This window comes from Cupressus sempervirens, chromosome 2 (assembly GCF_028749045.1).
Source record: "Cupressus sempervirens isolate cs-2001-9-10 chromosome 2, ASM2874904v1, whole genome shotgun sequence".
In the NCBI taxonomy this organism is placed as follows: domain Eukaryota; kingdom Viridiplantae; phylum Streptophyta; class Pinopsida; order Cupressales; family Cupressaceae; genus Cupressus; species Cupressus sempervirens.
In genome coordinates, this window is record NC_143119.1 from 469,425,590 (window position 1) to 469,451,581 (window position 25,992).

A 25,992-nucleotide genomic window follows, 5' to 3' on the forward strand; every position below is an offset into this window, starting at 1 on the left:
AGTAAGTGTTGAAGAAGAGAAAATCAAAGCTATAAAAGAATGGCCAAGACCCAAAACCCTTACCCAACTTAGGGGATTTATTGAGCTATGCAATTATTATAGACGGTTTGTGAAAGGTTTTTCCAAGATTAACGCCCCCCTTATAGATTTAACCAAGAAGGGTGTTTTTGCATGGAATGAAAAAGCACAACAAGCATTTGATGAACTAAAAGTTCTTGGCCATTTTTAGCCATACCAGACTTTACCATACCTTTTGAGCTACAATGTAATGCATCACGAGATGGGATTGGAGCAGTCCTCATGCAAAAGAAACATCCCATAGCATTTGAGACTCAAACTCTCGAAACTAGAAAAACACTACTCTACATATGATAAAGAAATGTTGGCCATTATGCATGTCTTAGCCAAGTTTCGGCAATACCTAGTCTATGGTAAGTTCATTGTGAAAACAGACCATAATAGCTTGTCTTTCTTCTTAAGCTAGAAAGATCTTAATGATCAATAACAAAAATGAGCAAGTCAGATACAAGCATATGATTTTGACATAGAGTACATTAAGGGGGTGAATAATGGAGTGGTTGATGCTTTATCCAGACACACTCACGTCAATATGCTCACTTGTATTTCAGAAAATTGGAAAGAGGACATTATCGCCGAATATGCAAAAGACCCTGAAGCCAATGAGATATTAGAAGGGAAAGCTCGAAATGAAGATTTCAAAATACACAATGATATTATACTTTACAAAGGAAGAGTGTTTCTGATCCCTAGATCGAGGATGAAGGAAACCATCTTAAAGGAATACCAAAATAACCCCATGTCTGGCCACCAAGGTTATTTCAAAACATATAAACAAATAAGAGAAAAAATTTCATGGAAAGGTTTGAAGAAAGATGTCCAGAGACATGTACACGAACGTATGACATGTCAACAAAATAAGGCTGAACAAACACCTCTGGTGGGGCTCCTACAACCCTTACCTATTCCCAAACAAAAATGAGAAAGCATTTCTATGGATTTCATAACAAGTTTACCTAAAGTACAAGGGAAGAACAATATTTATGTAGTAGTGGACAGACTCACCAAAAATGCTCATTTCTTTCCAGTTACTGCAGAATCAACAACACAACAAATAGCTGAACTATTTTTCAAGGAAGTATTCAAACTCCATAGACTCCCACAAAATATAATCAGCGATAGAGATAGCAAATTCATCAGTCAATTTTGGCAAGAGCTCTTCAAGCTAGCAAGAACAAGTCTAAGTCCTAGCACAAGTTATCATCCGCAAACAGATGGACAAACCGAGATAGTGAACAAGTGGCTAAAAGGTTATCTAAGGAACTACATAATCGGGCAACAAAAGACTTGGATCAAATGGCTGCATTTAGGTGAATTCTGCTATAATACGACCCATCACTGTCTATTGGGATGACTCCCTTCAAAGCTTTGTACGGGTATGAGGCACCTACATTTGCAAACTTACTTCCACAAGATAGTCAAGTACCAAGCATGCAAGAGTTTATTCAACAAAGTACTGCCATTCTAAAAACTCTTAAGGAGAACTTACAACAGGCCCAAAACCAAGAAAAGATCTATGCCGACCGAAAGCCCATTGAAAGAACTTTTGATGAAGGGGACTTGGTATTCCTAAGATTACAACCATATAAACAAACTTGAATAAAAAGGAATGGAGCAGAAAAACTAAAACCCTAGTTTTATGCACCCTATAAAATATTGAAGAAAATTCGAGAAGTGGCATATGAACTACAACTCCCTGAAGGGAGTAAGATCCACAATGTGTTTCATGTATCCTGACTCAAAAAGGTATTGGGAAGAAAAATAGAGCCATGTGCGGAATTACCCCCATTAGATGATGAGGGCCAGCTGGTCTTAGATCCCGAAGTCATCTTAGATACCCAAAAAAGGAAATTAAGGAATAGAACCATTATAGAATACTTAATCCAATGGAGGAATCTACCCAAGGAGGATGTCACCTAGGAAAGAGAGGAGACTATCAAATTCCTTAAGGACAAGCAAAATCAAGCAAGGGAGACTGTGATGACCCCTCAACAAACAAGTCAAGAATGATAAAAAGATTTTTGCAATTAGACACTATATTTTATCATTAAGATCTTGAATCCCCTTGACATTAGTTTTTAAGATAATTAATTAATTATTTCCTTTGTTTTAACATTAAAAATAATAAGGAAATCATGATTAATTTTAATTAATATTTCATATAAAAAAATCCTGATTATTACTAATTAATACTTTTAAGGAAAACATGGTTATTGGTTAATAATTTTCCCAAGGCTAACGTAAGTATTCAAAATAATAAGGCAATCACGATTATTCAAGGCTAAACGTATTGTTTTAACTTGAATATAAATTGAAGCAAGAGGAGGGAGTCAACTGTCGCGACCTTTTGGAGGGACCCCTGTGTCACATACAAAATGACCAGTGAAGGGGAATCGAATGGGAAAAAAAAAAGGATTGAATGAATGGCAGACAAAAAGGAAGATACGACAACATATATCCCACAGTGACAATCAAGACCCAATTCTCCTCCAGTCTCGATAGATATAAAACAAAGGAAGACATTCGACAACAGAAGGGAGTACACCTGAACTCGACAAAGACATACAAGGAAGATGTCACACCTCTAAACAATCATAGAATGATATATGCTAAGGACAAACCGATTGGGAGTAGTATAAGAAGAATTATCTCCACCTGTACTAATTGTCATCACATCACTTGCCAGTATAGCATAGATACTAACGTCATCCATTGGAGGAGAGATTTATTGTTGGAATTTCCGCTGTAGTCAGTGAATTTCTATTCTACCGCTACAACTCTCACATAGCAGCAAGGAACAGGGTGCAGTAATCAGTGTATTGCTATATCATCAAAGAATTAAGGGTTCACCCCTAGAGTCAAATTACATTACAAGCTAATAAGTTGGCCTAAAATATATTGAACTAAGACCCATATTAAAAAAAAATAGGAAGATCAAAACAATCTTGAATTTGAAAGAAACAAGAAATAAGGTAGACGTCATTCATCTCTGAAGGTCAGTATACTATAGATTAAGACATGCATATGGAGGACTGGATATATCTAGAATGATTATCCAGGAGACCTAGAATGAGGAAGATCTCTTCTAGGAAGGGTGGGTAGATCTGAAATCGACTATCCATAAGGACTTGAAGAGAAAAAACGTAGTGGGAAGAAGATCCTTAGTAAAGAACTGTTCTATTTGACTAGAGCCCAAGGAAGTTTAACTAAGGACCTGACCACCAATTTTCTCCTCAAGAAGGAATTAGATGAGAATTAGGAGTTATTATGTTACCCGGTTTACTTTTGTCTTGTGGTAGTTGTAGATTTAAATATATATTATCTATTAGTATACTAACACTCTTGCAGGTTCAACAGTTAAGAAGTTCTAAAGATTACCAAGGAAACGAGGGACATTATAGTCTAATGCCCCTTGACCACTATGTCTAACCATTGTGAGCTAACTAATAATCCCTTTCTACAATTTAGGATCTCTTCTAAAAATTAGGAAATTGTTGCAGAAGTCTCTAGGCTGATTCCGAAGGTCTCCTTGTCTATCTTGAATTATTCCCAAACCACCCCTAAAAAGTAGGGATTCCTCTTAAAATCTAGTTGTTTGTCCCAACCTAGCCAAACTATCTCATGAAACCTTTCTATGTCTCTATAAGCCCCTGAATAACCCCCCTATGCAATATGCGGACCTATGGGAACTGTATAAGAGGCCAACCTCAATTGTCAACTAACTTGCCTGAGGAGGAGACATAATTAAGTCAACTAGAATAGACTAACTAGGATCCTTATCTGCTATTGGTTTCTCAATCACCATATGCCATAACCCTAATGAGATATTTTCCTTGAATTTTCTCAAAACACAATACAAGTATTTAATAACAAATTTGCATGCAAAGATTTCCAATCCATTCAGAAAATACCAATATCCAACTGAATATATATGCATTCTAAAAATTATATTGTTTTACAATCCCTCACAAAACAATGCAATAATCAATCTCAAACACAAGAATAAGTCATATTGGTAATACGAAAAGAAAGAAAAGAAAGATATAAGCAAAAGTGAGATACCCATGTGATATCTCTAGTAGGAAAGTGAGTTTCTTCCACTACCTTTGAGCTTGAGGGGTTCCATCCTCAAACTAACTAAAAGCTGAGAGCTTCCCAAATAACTCTTTAAGAGAGAATGAAATCCAAAACAAAAAGCCAAGTATACTGCAAATGAATCCTCTCCGCTCTTTTAAGCCCAAAAAGGTGACTTCATATTCCCATCTTTGTTTCTTTATTTTCTTTTTTAAATGATACTTGTTCCCACTAAGGAAATAAAGTGCCCATAATAATAAAGTGACATTTAATAATGTGAACTTAATTTATAGTCACTTTATTAATTAATCAATTCAATCTTTAGGCATTAAAATCTCTAATCAGACAGACTCAGATATGCACGTGTGGTAGCTCGTCGGAAAGGTTTTGACAGACGTTCCTAGTCCATCTTTGAAATTGTAAGAATGTTGAATGCACTGACTTATTAAAATATTAAGTGTCTGAAAACCCCACTAAAACAACCTCGATTGGCCAACAACTAAAATTGCCAAGGCCAAAAACTGAACTAATCCCAAAGAATACTCGGTTAGCCCTCAAGACTGAGGAAAAAAGGGCTAGCAGTGCAACAAAATTCACTAGCCTAGAAAAGGAGACATGACACCATATAATCACTACTAGCGTCCTCTTCCTCCAACATTGCTTTTAGCTTTTTAGCCCTCGGCGTCTTTTGCAACAATTACCCCACTATATTATCAATAGGCATTATAAAAGGTAACATCTTTCTTTTCTTTCATAACGAAGACTCTAATCAAGATTGATAACTTGCAATGTTAGCTGATATACAATCCAAAGTCCTTATCACATGTGGTTGGTCATACATGTTTTCCCAAAAATAAAACATGGTGGAGTTTCATCTTGCTGTGCTATTGATGGTAATTCACCTTCTTGTAAAGATGGCCTTTACTCCACATCCAAAACCTCCACTTCAATACCTTTCCCATTTAATCTTCTTGAGAAACTCCCCCTACATCGGGCATAGAACCATCACCATGTGTCATATTTTAATCCGTCCCTGTTTGCCGTCACCCCCCCCACCATCCCCAAAATCACCAAAAAAAATTTGCCGCCCCGGAAACCCATCCCTCCATCCCCTGCCATCCCCATACCAGAAACTTGAGGGAACATAAGAAGAAACCTTTGCTCCAGTTGCCTAATACACCTCTATAAGAGCAGTCCTAGCCATTACAACATCGAAGGGATGGAAAGTACATCAAATGGATGTAAAAACAACATTTTTGAATGGAAAGATTACAGAAGAGGTATATTTGAAGCCACTAAAGGATTTGAAACTCATGACCCTAAAGTTTTTGTTTGCAGGCTGAAGAAAGCTCTCTATGGGCTTAAATAGGCTCCAAGGGCTTGGTACAAAAGAATTGATAGGTATCTCACCGACTTAGGATTCTCCAAGAACAAAGCTGATCCAAATCTATATTATAAAAAGGATAAAGATGATATGGTAATTTTGATACTATATGTTGATGATTTACTAATAACAAATGATGATCATCTCATAGATCAATGCAAGAAAGATCTAATCAGAGAATTTAAGATGAAAGATTTGGGACATCATCATTACTTCCTAGGATTCTAAGTACGACACAATTCTGACAGCATCATACTTAATCAAGGAAAGTATACATTAGATATATTGAAGAGATTTGGAATGTGGAATTGCAAGTCTATGTCTTCTCCAATGGAGAATAATCTACATAAACTTAAAGAAGCGGCAGCAGAATCACCTTCCATAGATTCTACTCTCTATAGATAGATGATTGGGTCCCTTATGTACGTGGTAAACACAAGACCTGATATTTGCTATGTTGTTAACGCCTTAAGTCAGTTTATGTGTGCACCAAAGGAGATTCACTTAGTGGCAGTCAAACAAATTATGAGATACTTACAAGGCACTCTTAACCTTGGGCTCAATAATGAGAAAGTTGACTTAGATTTACATAGGTTCACAGACTCAAATTGGGGTGGAAATGTTAAGGATAGAAAAAGTACTTCAGGATATTGTTTCAGTTTAGGATTAGCAGTGATATCATAGATATGCAGAAAGCAGTCTTCAGTAGCACAAAGTTCCACAAAAGCCAAATACATTGCAACAACGATGGCCTCTCAGGAAGCAGTTTGGCTTAGAAAGTTACTTGTGGGATTATTTGGTCAAGCCATGAATCCTATGATTATTCATTGTGATAATCAGAGTTCCATCAAGCTTTTTGTTAATCTAGTTTTTCATGAGGTCCAAGCATATTGAAATTCCTTACAATTACGTTAGAGTTATGGTAGACAGGAATACAGTAAAATTAGAATACATTTGTACTACAAATCAGACAGCAGATATTCTTAGCAAACCTCTCTCTCGAGTGAAGATAGATCACTTCAAGAAAAGACTTGGTATAGTTGAATTATAAAATTCCATATTCTTTAAATTATTAATAAAATAATTTTATTGTCAGGATATTGATTGTTATGGGCTCCACCATCTGTATTCATTATTTAAGAGGAGACGATCTCTGAGATAATGAGTACTTGTATAAAAGACATAATGGGAGATGACGATCTCTTAGATAATGTGTTGAACAGTAGAAAACTACTGTTAGATCTAGAAAAGTTCAAGATCATTTGTGACAGACATTTCTATGCCTATGAATCACAACTTGGATAAAGGAAGAATTTATTCTTCAAACTTTATTCTGTGTTCTAGTAGATCTTAACTCAAGATCATGTTGTGATATAGGATTACCAGTACCTATGAGTCACAACCTAGATAAATGAAGAATTCAATCATTCTTTGGATTTTATCCTATGTGTTGCATTCCATGTGATACTATCATCACTAGTATAAGTGATAAGTCATATCATAAGATGGTTATATTACGTAGTATCATGAGTTACATGATACCGCTTTCTCAAAAGATTTAGACAAATATAGAGATCAGTCTATGCTTATTCATCATAATTTATGATGTTAGATATGTTATCTCTCAATATGATTATCAAGTTAAGAGGGAGTGTTTATATTATAACTTTGATATTCATAATGGTCTGACTATGCAGATCGCACAAGTATCTTCTCTTATCAAATACCATTTTAAATGGCTATTAATACTTCAACCTTTCAATAGGTATGATCAGCGATCCTTGGTAAATAATTATTTTTCAGTCATTAAACATTAACTACTTTGTTATTGTTTGTTAAACATGAAACAACCTACTAAGCGCAGAACTTGAGGGAGTATTGTGGGCCAACCTAGATAGGGTCATGTCTGTTTAAGGGACATACCCTTTGGTTATGGTATATAGGGTGTGTGAAGTTGTAGTTAAAGGACACACAATTCGAACACCAAGTCTGCTCCTTTAAGAAACTCTACCATCAATGAATGCTTGTTGTGATAAAACATATTTTTCAGAAGAACAATTAATATTATCATTTCATTTTTCAAGGTCTAATACTAAGGACAATCAGACCAAAAAGAACATTAAGATATTATCTTAGATCTGAAATTTAGAATTTGCAGAAACTTTTCATTGTTTGCAATTTTTTCATCAAAAAATATGGGTCTTGTTTTCTAGATTTTTTTAGTCACAAGGGTTTTGCACCTTTTTTTAGGAAAAAACAATGAAAATTTTTGCACTTCCCCCCCAAAAATTGTGATTGTTCTAATGTAATAGGGTTTTGCTGATCTACCAAAAATTGTGGTACTTTTTGCTGTGAATTTCTTGGTTTTTTAATTTATTTTTTAAATGTGGGTTTCCTACCATTTTTCCACAAAATAGTTTGTTGTCGAATTTTCACAAAATTGTGTGAAATCAAGGATTTACTAAATTTTTCAGAAAATCTTGATGATTTTTGGTGAAATTGTCGTTTTAGAGATTTTGCCAATTTCTTATTAACAAAATATAATTTTTTTGAGAACTTAATCTTGGCCTCTAGATAGCAAGAGGGATGGTAAGGTTACACAACATCATGTTGGAAAGCACTCAACTTGTTCTTATACGTGGTCACATACAAAAGTTTTGGAGAAAACGGTTGGCCAATAAGAAGTCCACCCAAGGAGGGATTTAGAAATAGGTTAATGGTGTAAAACGTTCTGAAAAGAATAAGGAAGCCTTTTATGTATTCATGGTTTATGCCAAGTATTCTATAGGGTAGTTAGAAGGATGACCATAAAGGAAGGGTATTAAAATAATATTGTACTATTGATATAATGGTCACCTTAGTTGGTATTTAGAAGCTTCCTTTTATTGCTTAATGATTTTATCATTAGTTAATTTTAAGAAGTTTCCTTTCCCTATTTCATGTTTCTATTCTCAATTCTTTCCATTATGAAAAGATTGTCTTGTATTCTCTATTTAAGGACCCTTTGTCTCCTTGTTATATATTGAATATTAATCAATTATCATTTCACTATAAATGTCAATGAATGGTGACCCATGTATTAATGAATAATATATAGGGTCAACAAGATCACTTTTATTGATCACAATAGCTGTCAATCCCACCCAAGTTTGTATAAGTGGATTTTCTTGAGACTGAGTCTCATCTAGCTTCTCCTTCTAAACTCATAGTCATCTACAATAATTTGCCCAAAAATCTTCAAGGTGTAGAATGTGGTGGAAAGAAGAGCATAACTATAAAATATTCTTAATGCAGTCTTGATTGTCAAAAGGAAATCTTCGTTTATTCATTGACCAAGTATACTTGATAATGGCTCTTCCCAAGTTGAAGGCATCTGATCGGTGATCCACAAGAGTATAAACTCAATTGGGCAATTTATGGGGTAACCCATCATAATAAGCTATCATGACATATGTAAACCTCCAATGATGGATGAAATAGCTTCCATAAGTATCTATTAAGGCCATAGCTTTAGGTGAGATACTTTGGTCGATATCTCCTTATCACTCTCTTAACAACCTCATGGTGAAGAGAACATTCACCTTTCTAAACTTTGTGTAGCTCTTTTTTAACTGGAGAAGAAGTTAATAATTGCAACTTTCCATGTTGTCATCATACACTTGCACATGGTTTAGCCCAAGCCTTACGTGACTATAGGGTAATGCATAGAATAGATAGGAAGACATGTAGAATGTCTTGTAGACATAAAGTTGTTTTGAGTTGAGTGCAACAAGTCCAAGATCATACCAGCCCAATCTAGATATTGATTACCAACACAAATTACTTTGACGAAAAGGAACATTCACTCTTTCAAACCATAGGCTTTTCACTCCCACAATCTATGAAGCAAGACAATTATATTTTTTATCTCCTCTCTACAAAGATTTATGCATGTTATTAGGAAACTAAGAACCTCCGTTCTTTGAGTTTTCTAGCCACTCCTTGCCAATAGTGTTCTTATAAACCCTACTTTTTCCACTGAGATGACACTTGCATATGCTTCTCTCTTTGGCAACCTAAGAATTCAAGTAATGGTGTCTCTATCTAAAGTTTTTAATAGGTGATCATCAATGGTCTTGAATTCTTGAGTCTGGGGATGGTAGTGGTTTGTACACTCTAACACTAGATCAATACATTGGAAAGATATAAAGAACACGGCCACTTCTGTAAGACCACTTTCTACCAACCCCTGCATGATGGGGAGTCTATTTGGGCTTTCAATCCTTTCCAAGAACTCCTTCAATTTCATGTACCCTAGTTAAGTGTCCCTACCCTTAGGTACTTGACTACCCAAATCCGTGAGTTGCTCATACCCTTGATATCTACATTTCATTTTGTCTTTAGCAAAAGTGAAATAAATATGATAAATTCTATATATAAAATTGGCAACTCCCCTTATATTTTACTTCTCTAGTGATGATAACAATATAAAAATGTAACTATTCTAGCTGGCAAAGATGGAAGAAGTTAACTTACTGTTTGCATGGGTTGTTTTTCCTTAGTATGGCCATTGAAACTTTAGTCTTTTCTGCAATTTTGTGCTCTTTTGTCTTCTCTCAAATGCTTTCTTTCTCTGAATTCATTTGTTGTAGATGGTTTTAAAATGTCATTAATCAAACATATAAGGGGATTCATTAAATACTTGTAGCTTTTTGAACTGGGCATTAAAGTTATAGGTGGCTTCAAGCTCCTTTTATTAATAATGTTGGGAGTTTATTAGGCTTTACGAACCAATGCATTTATCGCTCTTCAATTTCTTTATAACTCTTTGTTTTTCCTTACGTTCTCTTTTTCTTCTATTACCCTCCTTTATTTTGCATTTCGATTGTTTGATATCCCTTCCTTTGTCGAGCATTGGAGAACTTTTTCAAACTTCACTGCTAATCCAATGAATTTTGAAAACCAATTGAATTACCAATTTCCTTTCTCCTTTAAGTTTCTCTATTTTTGAGTTATCTTCGATGAAGTCTACTGACCAACTCATCACCTCATTCTTCATTCCTAGGCCCCTAGCTTAGGGTACAAAGGAACCCCCTTGCCACAGTTGAGATCACTCCAGGTCCATGAGACCTTGCAAAGGCTATACCCGACAACACCACATGACTCGCACTAGCTCTTTGAAATGATTTGGAGCTCACCCCAACTGAAGGTAGTACCCCTGAGTTCTTGACTACTTTTCGCCTATGAGTAGTTAGTTGGTCATCTCTGTTCCTTTACTTTCTTGTCTTGTTCTTCTTGCAGACATTGTTTGGTGCTCCTACTGCTCATGGTTTCCTATTTGTATGATTTTCAGTCCCTTAGACCCTTGTGGTCTCTTGTTGGATATTAATAAATTTATCTTATCTCCCTTGTCTACAATTTTATCTGCTTTTTGAACTTTGTTAGTAGTGTGAACGGTTCTGCATACTCGCTAATTAGTAACCCCTTTCATTTTGAAACATTGAGCTCTTACTTTTCTATATCGATTTGATGTGTTTGGAAAACGTTGTTGGGAGATTCTCTAGAGCACACAAATTATATTTGGGGGGGATCGAATCATATAACGAAAATTTTAATTTTACCTTAATCAATCACAATATCATATTCACTTACTACCAACAATTATGCACATAAGAACACCGTAACACAATGTTTTATGTGGGAACCCTAATGGGAAAAAATAACTAAAACTTTTATACAAGTCTTCTTTTACAATGTTTATACACACAAACCTACGAGAGGTGATGACCCCTGAGTTTGTAAGCACAAACTTCCCTATTTTGTAGGCAGCAAGGAAGCACCAACCCCCACTGCTAAGCATCAACTTAGAAAGAGACACCAATTTCAACTTTAGGAAGCACCAACCTCCAAATTATGTTTCAAACCTTCAATTTATTGCTACTTTGATTTATGATGGATAATATTTCTCTCCACAAATATGATTATATTTCCTTCATCAATATTCCACCTTAGTATGTCTTTTCACTCTTGCTTCAAGATTTCTTGAGTTTGCATTAACATTACCACATCAACTTTATATGCTTTCCTTTAAATTGTATGTTCTTGAGAGACGCCAATCTCTCCTTTAGGAAGCACCAACTTTCAAATTATGTTTCCACCTTCAATATGTTGCTTCTTTGATTGATGATGGATAATATTTCTCTCCACAAATCTGATTATGTTTCCTTCATCAATATTCCACCCAAGTATGTATTTTCACTCTTGGTTCAAGATTGCTCGAGTTCACATGAACATTACTACATCACCTTTATATGCTTTCCTACAAATTGTATGTTCTCCCCTTCTCAAATCTGCCTTCCATTAACAGATAATAATTCTTTCTTTGAATGTACAAATTCTTATCATAGATTTGTCATGATCACTATTTTCTTCATATTAAACTGATTCTGTATATAGAATCATTTTGTTTTTCACATTCACTTCTCTCAAAGAATTTGAAAATGCCTTTTATACATTTCATGCTACATATCATACATTTTGGCAACAAACATTCTAACATCTTTGATGCAAAGACATGCATCTTCATTAAAGAAATCACACCACTTAATGAATATGCATCATTATCTTTATAATATAAGTGGTGCATCTTAGTCAACTTTAGTTCAGATTGTTGTTGCTGTTTATTTGTTTGCACTAAACAAAACAGTTTTGTTGTTAATGAATCACACTCTTTAAGAATGCATTGCACCTTGTCATCAATGAATAGCTGACTTTTCAGTATTGGCTTTCTAACTTGGTTTGACTGACACATCATATTACCACCTCTCACACCTTTTCACTTAGTTCGAATCCCACAAGGAGGTGGGGTATGTATGCCTCATTTGAAGTGCAGCTAGGTGCCTGCTTCAAGGAGTACAAGGTATTCACATATCACTGTCACCATATGTAAGCTGGAAAACAAATGGCCGGTGTTGTGGACTATAAACCTTTCTTTTTTTAGTTTCCTGTAATCACTGCATAACAAATGTGATTCTTGGCTTTTACAAGTGTAATCATTGCTCTTTAATTTGTCTATTCATTTGAATTGCTGACTACTTATCATTAACAGTGTTGCTTCATGCAATCCTTCTAATCCTTGCTGATTGCCACTTTTTTATATTAATGGTATGGTCGCTCTAATGTTTATTGCTACTTTGTGATAGTTTCTACAACGGTAATCGTTGTCGCCTAATAACATGAAATTGCTGCTTCCTCTTATTTATCGATGTCACTCATTGCTTATCATTACTATTGGCATCATGCCCTAAGTCTCCACATTGATACCTTCCAGTGTTACAATTGGTTCTTTTGATTAAATATTGATCACTTCCTCTTCTTTGTCAATAAGATTGGTGTTGTTTTATAAATAATGAGACAAAATAGTCTTATTATGGGTAGCACTTCAAACAGATCACACCTTATCCCTGTATTGGTAGTTTGTGCCAACAAAGAGCTCAAGCTTGCTATTTAAACTCTATCACTGTCCATAACACTTTATATTGTTGTGCATCTGTAAAACATAGTCATCCACTGTTCATTGTTGGCAGTCGTTTTCATCAATGCTTTATGTATTTGTTCCATCACTGTTCTTAACAGAATTGCTCATCATATAGTGAGTCAACAGCATCACACCATTTGCAAAATATATTGAATATTTCTTTATCAGGAAATTGGTTCTCCTGCTGTTTGATTGTCTAATAAATAAGGCAAAAGAACTTTGTCCTTAGTTTTATTTGTCATTGTTTTCCTTCAATGAGTACATCTGTGTCACCACTATTCCCATGCTGGCTCAGAATAACCAGCAGCAACTTAGAGAAGTTGGCCAGCATTTGACTTGGGTTCTTAAACACCAAAGTCAAACAACTTCATATATTAATGGCTGCTGCTATATATTCCATCGCTGCCACTTCTTTCCTCCATCGCAAATTTTCTTCACAGGTTGCAGACACTCTTGTGTTACAAATGTGATTCAAGGCATACCAAAACCTCCCTCCTGCTATTAATATCATACTCTCCATCCTCACAGACTTCTCACATAGTAATGTAATGGTTCTGTGCCATATATATCTCCTTGATCCTTTTCATAATTCAGTTGTCTTTAGAACCTTGTTATGTGACATCAGTCTATATCTCTTTACTGATCATGGAAGAAAGCTCATTCTCACTTCTAGATTTGTTTATCTTCAGCCATGCTTGATGCCATTTATATGACATTAATTTCCTTTGACATCAATGATAACCTATCTTGCTTTAACATCTACGACAATGTCTATGACATTGTTGTACCTCCCTTGACATCAATACCAACATTTTTTTAATATCCCCCTAGGGTATTTTTTCCACAGAAATTTAAAACATACAATTTTCACGCAAAACTAATTCCTATTCATCCACATTTAATTCTAAAAATGCATAATATCTGAAAATAGAGATGTATTTTTAGTATGGCAGTGATACCTCTGACAAATTATCTTTGAATTGCACTACTTGATTTATTGCAGTTAATTCTCCTTGAAAGCACTCCTTGATTTAGTGCAGTTAATTTTCCTTGAAAGCACTCCTTGATTTATTACAGGTAATTGTCCTGTGCGATGATACTTCTGACAAATTATCTTTGAATTGCAAACATTGGAATATCTTCCCCAACTTTTATCGTTCCCAAAAATAAAACTATTGAACTATAGGCTTCGAAAATATATAATTGCCCAAACTAATTATTTCACTGAACATTACAAAAACTTAGGCATACTCGAAGTCCACAACAAAAAAAAAGAATTTTAAATGAAGAACTATGGAGAAATTTGTCTGAACATTAATAGGGCTCCATTCAACATATTTTGCCAAAATATAAAGAGAGCCTCAAACAGTTGATTTTCTTTATTTTTTGTCACCACAATACAAAGAATTACCAAGATAGTATTGGGCAGTCCTGCGGAAATGAAATGCAAGCTCCCGTTAAGTAAATTGGAATTCAATGACAAATTCAAATAGCTGCTTCTCACTTATTTGAATCAGCTATTTTCCTAATTCCTTATAGAAAATCTTTATTCTGCACTAGTGTAGTCTATTTTCTATTCTGTTAATCATGAGCCTCACAGACTGGCAAGAAAACCAGCTTTGATACCATTATAATATCCTTGTAGAGTATTATTTCCAAATTTTTCCACAAAAATACAAAACATACAATTTTCATGCAAAATTGATTTCTGTTCATCAGTAGTTAATTCTGAAAACACATAACATCTGAAAATAGAGATGTATATTTCCCTCAAAACAGAGAAACCATTCCAACCATGTTATTTCCAAACAATCATGAAATACCTCTAACAATTTCGCCCATCTGTAAAGTTCGTCTAGAACCCACCCTCCAGAGTTTTTGTCCAAACCACTGAAAGAGTCCCAAGGATTTTCATCCTCAAGAAACAAGATAAGATAAAGCTAAAAATAAAAATTATTAATGTCCAATGAATGATGACAAATGGGTCAAAGGGACTAAAGAAATAACAAAGAAGACCCAATAGCAAGAACACGAAATGACAACCAGAAACCAATAAGAGAAGAGAGAGGGAAGGAACAAGACAAGTTGTGACCCTGATAAACCTAGGGGATGGAAGGGGCAAGACAATAACCTCACCATGCCAAACTGAGGTAAGAAGCTGATAAGATAGAGAAAAACCTCCAAAGGGATAATTTGTAGATGTGATAGTGGTAGTGGTTGGGGGGTAGTACCAATGATGCTATTACCTTTGGAGGTGTCTCGTGGAGGTAGAGAACATGGATCTAGATCTTTGTAAATAGGATCTTTAGGGCCTCACAGATGTAGGCTGAAAAGGCAAGTCCAAGTGCCTTTTGGTGTCACGAATATTCCCTAGGAAGAAAAATGTAATTAGCTGATCCAATAAAGGATGCAAAGGACGCTGAAAAGAGTGATCCTACATGTGAATAGCCTCCTGAAGATAAAAAGCCACACATCACTGATTCGTGTACCCGAAGAAGGATGAGATGGAGTGAGACTCTCTGAAGAGACAATAAAACCTACCTATAATCTCATAATAGAGAGGATAGGGAAAGATACTAAGTTGCCGATTCGGGTTCGAGTTCGAGGTTTGGGTTCGTGGGTTCGAGCAAATTTTTTTTTCCCTATTTGGGTTCATGGGTGGGTTCATGAGTATATATATATATATATAGACACACACACAGAAGAGAAACATGCATAGTTGCAAAACAAAGTCATTTCACAATATGAACAATTGTTGTTTGATCATTGATCAATGCCAAATGCCAAAGGGTTTCGGGTCCCTTCAAAACCTATTTTTACCTGAATCTAAAAATATTAAATACTCACTCATTAATCTATCTTCATGATTGTAAAGAAAATTATACATTGAATTACTAAATTACAAAATGAAATTGAAAAACATGACTAGTTCATCAAATAATACATTGAATTACTAAATTGCAAAACAAAGACTAGTTCATCAAATAATAAAGTTTGAAACATGATGATAGATGACAAGTGTTTAGTAGTTTATCAATAATCATAGTATCAAATGCCGTTCAAGGGTCAAATGGATCATTTTCATCCCCAACTACAACTATATCTAGATCTTCATCATTGGAACCCAAACTGGTTCCACTAGTCCCATATGCTGCTATATCATCGTCCTCCTCCTTGACATAAGGGATTAGATGAGTGAAATGTTTTTTATTAAGTTCCTTTGAGAGTTATATAAGAAAACAATTGAAAAACACACTCTTTAATGTTGTTTTAGCCTCGGGTTCGCTGTGGGTTCGTCTGGGTTCGCTTCAGCGAGGACCTAGACGAATCCACAGTCAAAACTAAGGACCCTGCCTAGACCCGCAGCAAACCCAGGGGCGAATCTGGACCCGTGTGGATCCGGACCCGAATCCAAGCAGCAAGGGACGAATCTGGCAACTTAGGAAAGATAACGTGCTCCATCGACTCCACCTCGCTAAGCGTGCGACGCTGACAAATCTTGTCACCTCTATCCAACAAGTGGTCAGTCTTGACATAAAAATGATGGGAACCAACTCTGAAAAACCCAAGAGGAATCTTAAGGGAGTGCTTCCAATGATTAGAAGTATAGGAAAAGCGAGAAATGATACCATCCTGAATCTCTAAAAAGTACTACGCATAGAAAGTCATCTTCCGATGAAGACCCCCATCAAGGTTAAACTAAGTGGTGTGGAAGTACTGTCTATAGATATCATCTCTAACACAACCATTCAGAACGTACCTAGGACTAAAATAAAAAGATCTCAGAGCCTTGCCAAAAGAAATGAATAAACCCAACACAAGTGAATAGCTTCCTGAATAAACCCAACCTCCTGAAATGAATCTTGCATTCTTCTTTAAAAACACAATTTAGTGACTCTTCATTTTCCCTCTGCCTATCTCTTTGTCTTCTTTCTCTTCTCCGCCTTTAAATTCCCTTGTTAAATTTTTTTTGACTTATTAATTTTAACTAAGCTCAAATAAGTCATTTTAATATTTTTTAAAGTTGTCATTTAATTTCCAATGTCACCCAAAAAAAGGTACATTACAAAATGGTTTTGCAAACTTCTTGATTTGCTAACAAAGTGTATTCTCTTTGCCCTTCGAACACTTTCTTATTAGTGGTGCATTGGCCCTTTTTCCAAACTATATCGGTAATTTAACTAGTTTCAAGAAATCTGTGTATTATTGACAATTTGTTTTGCACTTTGAACTTTAACTCGTCAACAAAATGGTTCCCTCCACTAACCTTGTCAAAGGTTAGAATAGTTTGGAAAACCTTAAAATTACCAATATGTACATTCCTTTTGAAGACTTCCTATGTGAACTTTATCAATGAAATGCTCTTCAAGATTAACTCTATTGGAGGTTTGTATCATTTGTGAAGCCTCACAATTCATTAAAAAACTTGAAATTACAATGGGCAGTGAAAGATTTTGGAAGTTTGAGAAGTTTAGAACTTCCAAAGTCAATGATATGTGATGAAATGCCAACAGACATACATTAGACTCAAAAGGACTTATTGACTTTTGGACTTGAATAATTTATAAGCTGACATTTTAACTCAAAACATTGAGAGAGACAGATGTAATACAAGGACTTCGGTCAAACTATTAGTTAGCAAAACCTTGTCAATTACCGACATGGTGACCAAAACTTGCAAAAGTACCAAAATTCTGGAAAATGGATAGCATAAAGAGTTTTTATGAAGGCCATGACTTCATGATTTTACCAGGACACTCAAAACATTATTTTATGCCAAAAGAAGAAAGATTTTTAGGGTGACAAAAATGAGGTAACCCCTAGCTTAGGTGCCCGAGCAAGACATACCATACATTTATAGTTGTTGACTAGATTGATGCAAGCCCTTTTGAGCCATAGCTATACTTTTCATATTTAGATTAAATGATGTCGATTACAGTCCATGCATTTTGTATACCTAACACTCAAACCCTTGACAATATTTATATATTTAAAAATATTGTTTCCTTTATCTCATCTTGTTTTTGCACTTATTTGATTGATGTATACTTGTATGTGTGATAGTTTATTATACCTTTATAGTTAGTTTATTGAAGCGTGTATAATACAACTTTAAATCCTTTAAAAGTTCTGCTTTCATGGTTTTTCAATTTGTTAACACTTAGCTGATTAAGTGACAAGTTTGAGTCTACACCAAAATCAGTCTGTTGAGTCTAAAACTTGCTATATGATTCAAACATAATGCAAATTGGTTAAAACATAATCATTAACTTGTAATCCCCCTCCTTAATATAAGATTTAATGATAAATAATGAGTAATGAACAAATAAATAATGATAAATTAAATTATAATGAATATAAAAATATATATGATCTAATATTATCAATAAATAAATAATAATAAATATAATTTGTTATTATTAAGCTTTACTATACTCTTAATACAACATATTAATTATCGTTGTATAATATAATGTGATAGAGTAATATGGCACAAGTATTAATAAATAACCATAGCAAAAGTAGAACTAAATCGACTATGTCATATAGTTTAGTCAAAGATTAAAAGGGCAAGACAGGCTAGGTGTTAATGTCAAGCAATGACTATGTCAATGAAAGCACTAATAACCCTCCAGATGTTAATGTTGTCAATCAAGATTGCACCTATAGCAAGATATAAAATCTAGCTATTCTGTTGAAACATGGAAACTCTCTCGCGTGTTGGGTTGTCCTAAAACGAGAGATGAATCTCTGGAAGCTAGGCCGGTTCCTGAATTGTGATCACCTAATCCTAAGTTATACACGAGATAAGGGGTAAGAAGTGAATAACAAGTAATGAATACTAATTCTAAATGAGGTGATACACCAATGGTTTTGAATGTAACTTTAATCGAATCAACACGGATTACGAAAGACACAATTGATTCACAATACTCAAACACATAACCACAAAAGTGTTTCATGGCAAGTACCGAGATCTTCTACTTTGAAAGGGATACCTAGGTTTCACCAATTTTCTGCAAAAAGACAATGATCACAAGCAAAGACCTGTAATCACACGTATCAAGATTCAAATCTGCAATAAGGAACGTAACTTAAATGAAGGCGAACACAACATTAAAGTAAAAAATTCACAATACTGCACAAGAATCAATGAGAAGGGACCGTTGAATCTCTATAACCAGTGCTGAAAAAATCTCTACTACAAATATGCTCTTACAATCAACTCAAAATCTGCAATGTGCAAAAATCTAAATCCGAAAGAAGATCCCTCATAATGAGGTGAATGTACAATATATAAAAATCATAACCGTAATTCGGATTCCAAGATCATGCCTAGAAAAAATCAATCAAAAATGATGAAAACTATGAAGAAGCCTCTGAAAACTGCTCTCAAACACCTGCCCAACTGATAGATCACTCGAAAACTGTCTCTAGCTCCTCAGAATCATGCATAAAAAACCCAAACTCGGATCCATCAAGTAACCCAAAAATATAGCATGTAAAACTCCTCATAATTATGCAATATATGCATAAAATAGGCTCTCAATAAGAACTACATGCATAACTACTCTTAACTACTCCATAAACTGTTAAAAATAGCACTCTACAACCCCATCAATGCATGAGAAACTGGAACTGTCCTTAGCCTCCAAAAATAGCTCCGTACTCAAGTCTTCATGCAAGCGTTAACTGAATGTCCCTTTAGGAGTTCAAAAATAAACACAACTTTCCCCTCCTTGCATTTGCATTAAAAACACTTAAAACTCCTTTTAATTCTCTTTAAATAATTAATAAAATCAATGGTCTTATAATTACAACCACTTGATTTATTAGTTTTACAATTAAAAGTTCTTTTTATTATATTTAATATTAACGTGTTTATTTTTTATTTATTTTATCAATTTTATAAACATGTTAGTATTAGTAAATATAATAAGGGAATTATTCTATTAGTTCTTTTATTTTTATTAGTATTAATATGTTTAATAATAAACATTATATTTGTTAATTTTAAACATATTAGTATTAATAAAAATAAAAGGAATATAATCTTTATTAGTTTTATATGTATTAAATGACCAAAATAAGGTGTTTATTCATTTAATATATATAAGCCTAATAAAAATAGAGTTTCAAATAATAACACCCAACTCCCATGTATGATAAAAATAGAATAATAATTTAAAAAAACCCAACTCCCATGTATGGATCCGCAATTTCACGAAATGTATCAAAGGAAATATAAGAAACTAAAGGCAAAAAAGGCATTTGTCTTCTTCATTTTGTTCATTCACGTATTGGGAGGAAGAAGAGTTTTCAAAACCCTAGCCGCAGCCATTTCTTCTCCTGCGTTTTTTTTCTTGCCTCTTCATGATTTGGGCGCCATATTTTGGTTGTTGGACGGTGGGTTTCCTGGGCTTTTTTTGCATTGGACGCTATGTGTTTGTCTTTGGTTAGACGTGTTTGGACTGCGGATTTTCATGGTTGCTGGTCTTATCTTTCTGTTGGTAGTCATTGTTGTATGGCCAGTTGCTTCTTGGCATGAGCTTTATCTGGTTGAGGACGGCTTATTTGCTTGGAAGGCTTCTTTATGAGCTTGTTGTTTCTAAGCAGATTCCTTCTTTGCTTTGGCCATCGTCATTTTTCCTCCATGCGTGAGTTTTATCTGCTGGTTTAGACGTTTCCACCATGCATGAGCCTTATGCTTCTTTCTTATGGTTGTATATCAGCTGATTCTCAATGTTCGTTGAGGGTTTTTTACCATGGCCGAATCTTGGTAGAAAAGGGTTTCATTTATGTTGAACGGCTGCCATTATTTCTCGTATAGTGAGTTGTATGCTATGAGATCGCTGATACTTCTAATGCCACATCAGGAATTATACTGCTATAATGTCATCTTCATTTTTTTGCTTCCTGGATTTTGTAATGGATACAATGTAATTACTATTCTGAACATTGTTCATTATATGATTCAATCTTTCTTTGTTCATTATATGATTCAATCTTTCTTCCTTGACTTCTTTGTCTTCTGATTCCTTGAGATCTTTGATCAAGTAGAAGACTTTTGATTGCAATATTCCTCTAATCTAAGAGAATCTCATAAGAGATAGACAATACTGATAGCTATTAAAGCAATGGTGCCAAAAATTACAGTCATCACAAATACGCTGTAACATGTGAATTATATAATAATTTGTAGCAGCAGAATTTTCTTTTGTAAAACATGAATAACCAACAGTATTTTTGAATAACATTGCTGTCGGCAAAGGAGAATATAAACTTTTAGATATCAAAATCTGCTTCAATTCTGTTGCCTTCATGATTTTATTTTATCTCCTTTTAAATCTGCTATTAGCATTTTGACTCAATTCTAGCTGTGAGATTTTGATACAGCTGTGATGCCTTTTTTTCCTTGCTGTTCGGATTTTGATAACAATAATGGCATCTTTTATTCTTTCTCGTTGTTCAAAAAAATCCATTTTCTCTGAGATTTTTTATATGAATATTACATAGGAACTCATTCATTGCCTGTATCTGCTGTTACTGTCTAATGCATATGCTGATTTCATTTCTTAGTATTTCCATTCAGCCTTTATGAATGCAAACTCCTTTGTCATTATGCACTGCTACATTCTCCGCTTAGAGAAACTCCATAATCAGTCATATTCTTTGACTGGACTCTATTAGTTTCATGTAGATCAGAGTATCTTATACAATTTGTTTTAGAATGAGCCTCTATCATTTCATTCCAATTGGCTGCTTGATGTACTTGGAAACTATTTCCTTGTGACCATTCATGATTTTAAACTGGTTGGGAAGTTAAATTGTTATAATTCTGTGATTAGTGCCATGACTACTGATCCATTGCTAATATAATACTGAGATGATTTATGAATTGTGAATAACACCCTTTGTTTCCGTTAAAACTTATCACATCTTGCTTCCCTTTTTCACATATGTATGCTGAAATCTTTCAAAACTTATGATCAACAACAACTGAAACAAAAATATACCTTTATCCCCCTTTCTTATGTATCTGAAACTTATAATCCTTTAACCTTTGTTGAACCCATTCTGACTGATCTCCCCTGATATGGCTGATTATATCCTTATTTTTCCGATCCTGTTGCTATAATATATGTGACCTCATGTTATGTTGTAGCTTGCTGCCTATCCTATCATTTTTTGAAAGTTACATTTCTTTATTTCCTTTTCTACTTGTATACTTGTAAAGATCCAATTCCATTAACCTGTAGACCAAGAATTTCATATGTCCTCCATGATTTGATTGAAAGGTTTCATACCTGTAATACATGTACGTCCCTTTAACAATCTCCTCGTATCTTCAATCTCCTGCTATGGTACAACTAGAAGGTCCCATACTTGTAATTTACGTATGCCCCCTCAACAGTCTCCCCATATCTTTAGTCTTTGCCGCTACATGATTTGACCAAAAGGTTTCACACTTATAATTTATGTGTGTCCCTTCAATAGCCTCCTTAGTCCTTCAGTCTTGGCCCCTACATGATTCAGTCGAAAGGCTTCACACGTGTAATTTATGCAAGATCCTTCAAAAAACTTCAAACTTCATACCTGTATTTGCATATGGAAAAAACTCATTAGCATAAACATGTTTTTATTTTTCAGATTTATCTCTTGCCTTCTTGTCTTTTAAAATAGTTATCTGAATAACCATGTTGTAGGAACAATCGAGTATAGATGACAGGAAAGTTTTCCATTGCTCAGTTCATATGAACTGACCCATTTCTTTTTTTTTTTTTGCAAGTTTACTCCCAGATGGAGATGTGGACTCAACCCTTCAACATGTAGCACAACAAACCTTCCGTTCAGGCAATGGATGCCTTTCATCTTATCTCTTTTCAATACTTTTATGTTTACACAATGTGTTTAATTTAGATATTATGTTAGGAGCTGAGAATGCTTGTGATATCTGAATGCATTGTATTTAAGTACTGTGTAAAACTTGAACACTTTGTAACTCCTCAAAACAGTTTTGGATATTTCAATAAGAAATGTACTATTTTGGTACTTGTATTCTGAATAAAGTGATCAATTTTCCTGTTTATTGATTCCTATACTTTACTTTCTGCATTCTTTTCATTTTGTACTATGTATCCTCAGCCACTAAACACACTTAGTCAACAAACTAAACACACTTAGTTCAGCATATAACATAGCAATTTAGGAGGTATGTTATATTGGTAATAGTTAAATCTGAGAACAATAGCAATTCCAATATACAATTGCACCCTCATTGGAAGAGATGGTCAAAATATAATATGGAAAACGATAAGCAACAATAATCAATTATATGCGCAACCAATACAAATCAGTATGTTTATGGATTTATCTGTACTACCAAAACGTGAACAATATCCATACGAGCTTTTAGAAAATGATTGCAATTAGCATATAATTGGGTATCAATGCAATTTGTATTGACAAGTAGTAACATTGCATATAATAAGTGGCATTGGTGAATCAACATTAGCCAAACTATCATTATATTCCTGCTTCTGGGTAAGATTGTGTGTGAGTTTTTACATCAACATTTAGGATCATATTCAATGATCCATCATCAGGGTGAGAGTGCTAAGAATGAGACAAAATATGTTGCAGATGCAGACTTAATAAAGAGAAGAGGAAAGGAGGCAGGGAGAAGCATGCAAACCCAAGAAAACTAAAATAAAAAAGAAAAGGCAAAACATAAGAAATGAATAAAGAAGAAACTAAAATGAAAGAAACAAGAGACCCATAGATATATATATATAAAAGCACAATCTTACCAAGAAGCAGGAATATAATATCATGGATTGTGGAAATCTGTTATCGTCAAACTATCATTGTCGACCAATGATCTAAACCAGGGAATAAATGAAGACAAACAGTTTCATTATATTTAATGTCAAGCATAGATATTAATAGGCCTCCCTGATTGGTATAATCAGATATAGTGGTATCAATAAATAAGGAAAGGATTAGTCAACATCAACCAAGAAATACACCCTATCATTTATTATAATAGATCTTGCCATGCAAAGAATGATCAAAATCAGTTGTTAATATAACAAGCCCACTTTGGTGATTAAAGTTTGTGGTTGCCTCAATATAAAATTAGTTTGGTGGATAACCAAATAATAATTGTTATGAAAAGTGGCAACAACAAAGTGACAACTTTTACACCATACTTTAGTGACACATGGTATAAGAAATTAGTCCAGGTTATTCAGTGAGATATACAAGAAAAGAAAAATAAAGGAGATGATTCTCACTCATCAAGCACGGCTAGGAAGATAGACAGAGTAAGAAGGCAGGTGGTATTAATGTAGAAACCACAACCAAGAAAGAATGAGCGCAGCGGATTACAGAAGAAAGAGGTGAATAATTAGCGGTCAGAAATAAAATAATCAGTGGCAAGGTAGATAACAGGCAGCACTACAGACGTAAGGGAGAAGTAGAACAGAAAACACGAGAGATATCTATAAGGCAGGGGACGTACACCACACAGACCAAATTAGTGGTATCCATGAGCATTTAGACTTGAGAGTCAGAGAATGGTATCTTAAAATTTAATATAACAACTCAATACTTGCAATACAATCCAAACCCATTTCAGTGAAGCTTGGTAAGGCTTGGGATATAAGACTAAAAGCTGCAAACCCAAGACCATTGTGTTGACATTGCAATATTAAATTGAATATTGTGAATGACATATTGCTTCTATAAAAATCTTTGAAGTAGCAAGAAAAAGACTCTTGAAAGTTGAAGTTATGAGTTAATTGTCCCATAATCTTAAGAAGATTGCGAGAGGGGACATTACATAACTCCTCTATAAAGTACCACATCTACACATGAATATTCAATACAAAGTTGACGTGAGAGATGCTAATGATGAAGAAAAGCTTAGATGCTAAAAGTTGAACTAGCAGAAACATAATAAAATGTTTCTATTTATGCCCAAAGAGCAATGATTAAGTTATATTGAAATAAAAGATAACTAAATTTGCATACAAAATTTATGAATTCTTAACAAGAATTAAGTGAAACCCAAATTAAATTGCAATTTTTAAAATGTTTAAATCAACCCAAGAACTTAAACTGAAATAGACATGCAAAACCTTTCTGAACAGCAAGATTATTCTTCTGATCATACATACTAATGAAGCCAATTGATCTTTTATAGTCTGTCTTTATTTAAGTATGTACATTTCAAGTTACACATAAAAATCAGGCAATCTGAAACTAGTTAAAACGAGAAACTATTTTTACCAGTGTCAATATATAGAAAAACTAAAATCATGATTAACATCAGAAAGACATTAAGTTCATAATCTGTACCTGCAAGCCATTTGATACTGGTACTCGGAGGTCTTTTGCACCCAAAAGGAAAAGAACTGGTGCTTTCACCTGCCATTTGAAGTAACGAGTTGTCACTATTAACAGAGAGCATTTGTAGGATTTAAATTATTAGAGAGTTCACTGACACAATCAATAGCACATGAAATCAGATTATAGTGCTCACTGATAAGTTTAAAATTGGTAAAATTCTAGTCATTACAGTAAAACATAGTAACCATCCTGAATCTAGATCACGAAACAGATAACCATCCAAGACTATAGCTCTAATTCGTTCAAATCTTATATTACAACAAAAGGAACAAATTTGTGACTATCTCAACATTGTGGACTTTAGAGTTGGTGTTGAATTCAAAGTGATGTCCCGTTTTCAAATAGGATTAAATAATAAATAATCATTACATAATAATATTTTTTAAATAAACAATACTAATGTAAGAGAATTTAGTAAATAAAAATAATACGATCTATCATTAATATACTAATATATTATTAATATAATATTTTTTTTATTGGTAATTGCTTTTGACTGCTGGAGCTTTGAACCAGTGGGGTCACA

At 34.2% G+C, this 25,992-nt stretch overlaps 1 protein-coding gene across 2 annotated transcripts in view; it reads right to left on the reverse strand.

The window, feature by feature from the left end:
- AARE (acylaminoacyl-peptidase-like protein) overlaps positions 1–25,992 on the reverse strand; it is a 250,733-nt gene that overhangs the window by 29,980 nt on the left and 194,761 nt on the right. For both annotated transcript variants that reach the window (XM_089814257.1, XM_089814256.1), the window contains one exon: positions 25,416–25,484. In XM_089814257.1, the coding sequence (XP_089670383.1) occupies positions 25,416–25,484 (69 nt within the window). The remainder of the gene's footprint in view (positions 1–25,415; positions 25,485–25,992) is intronic.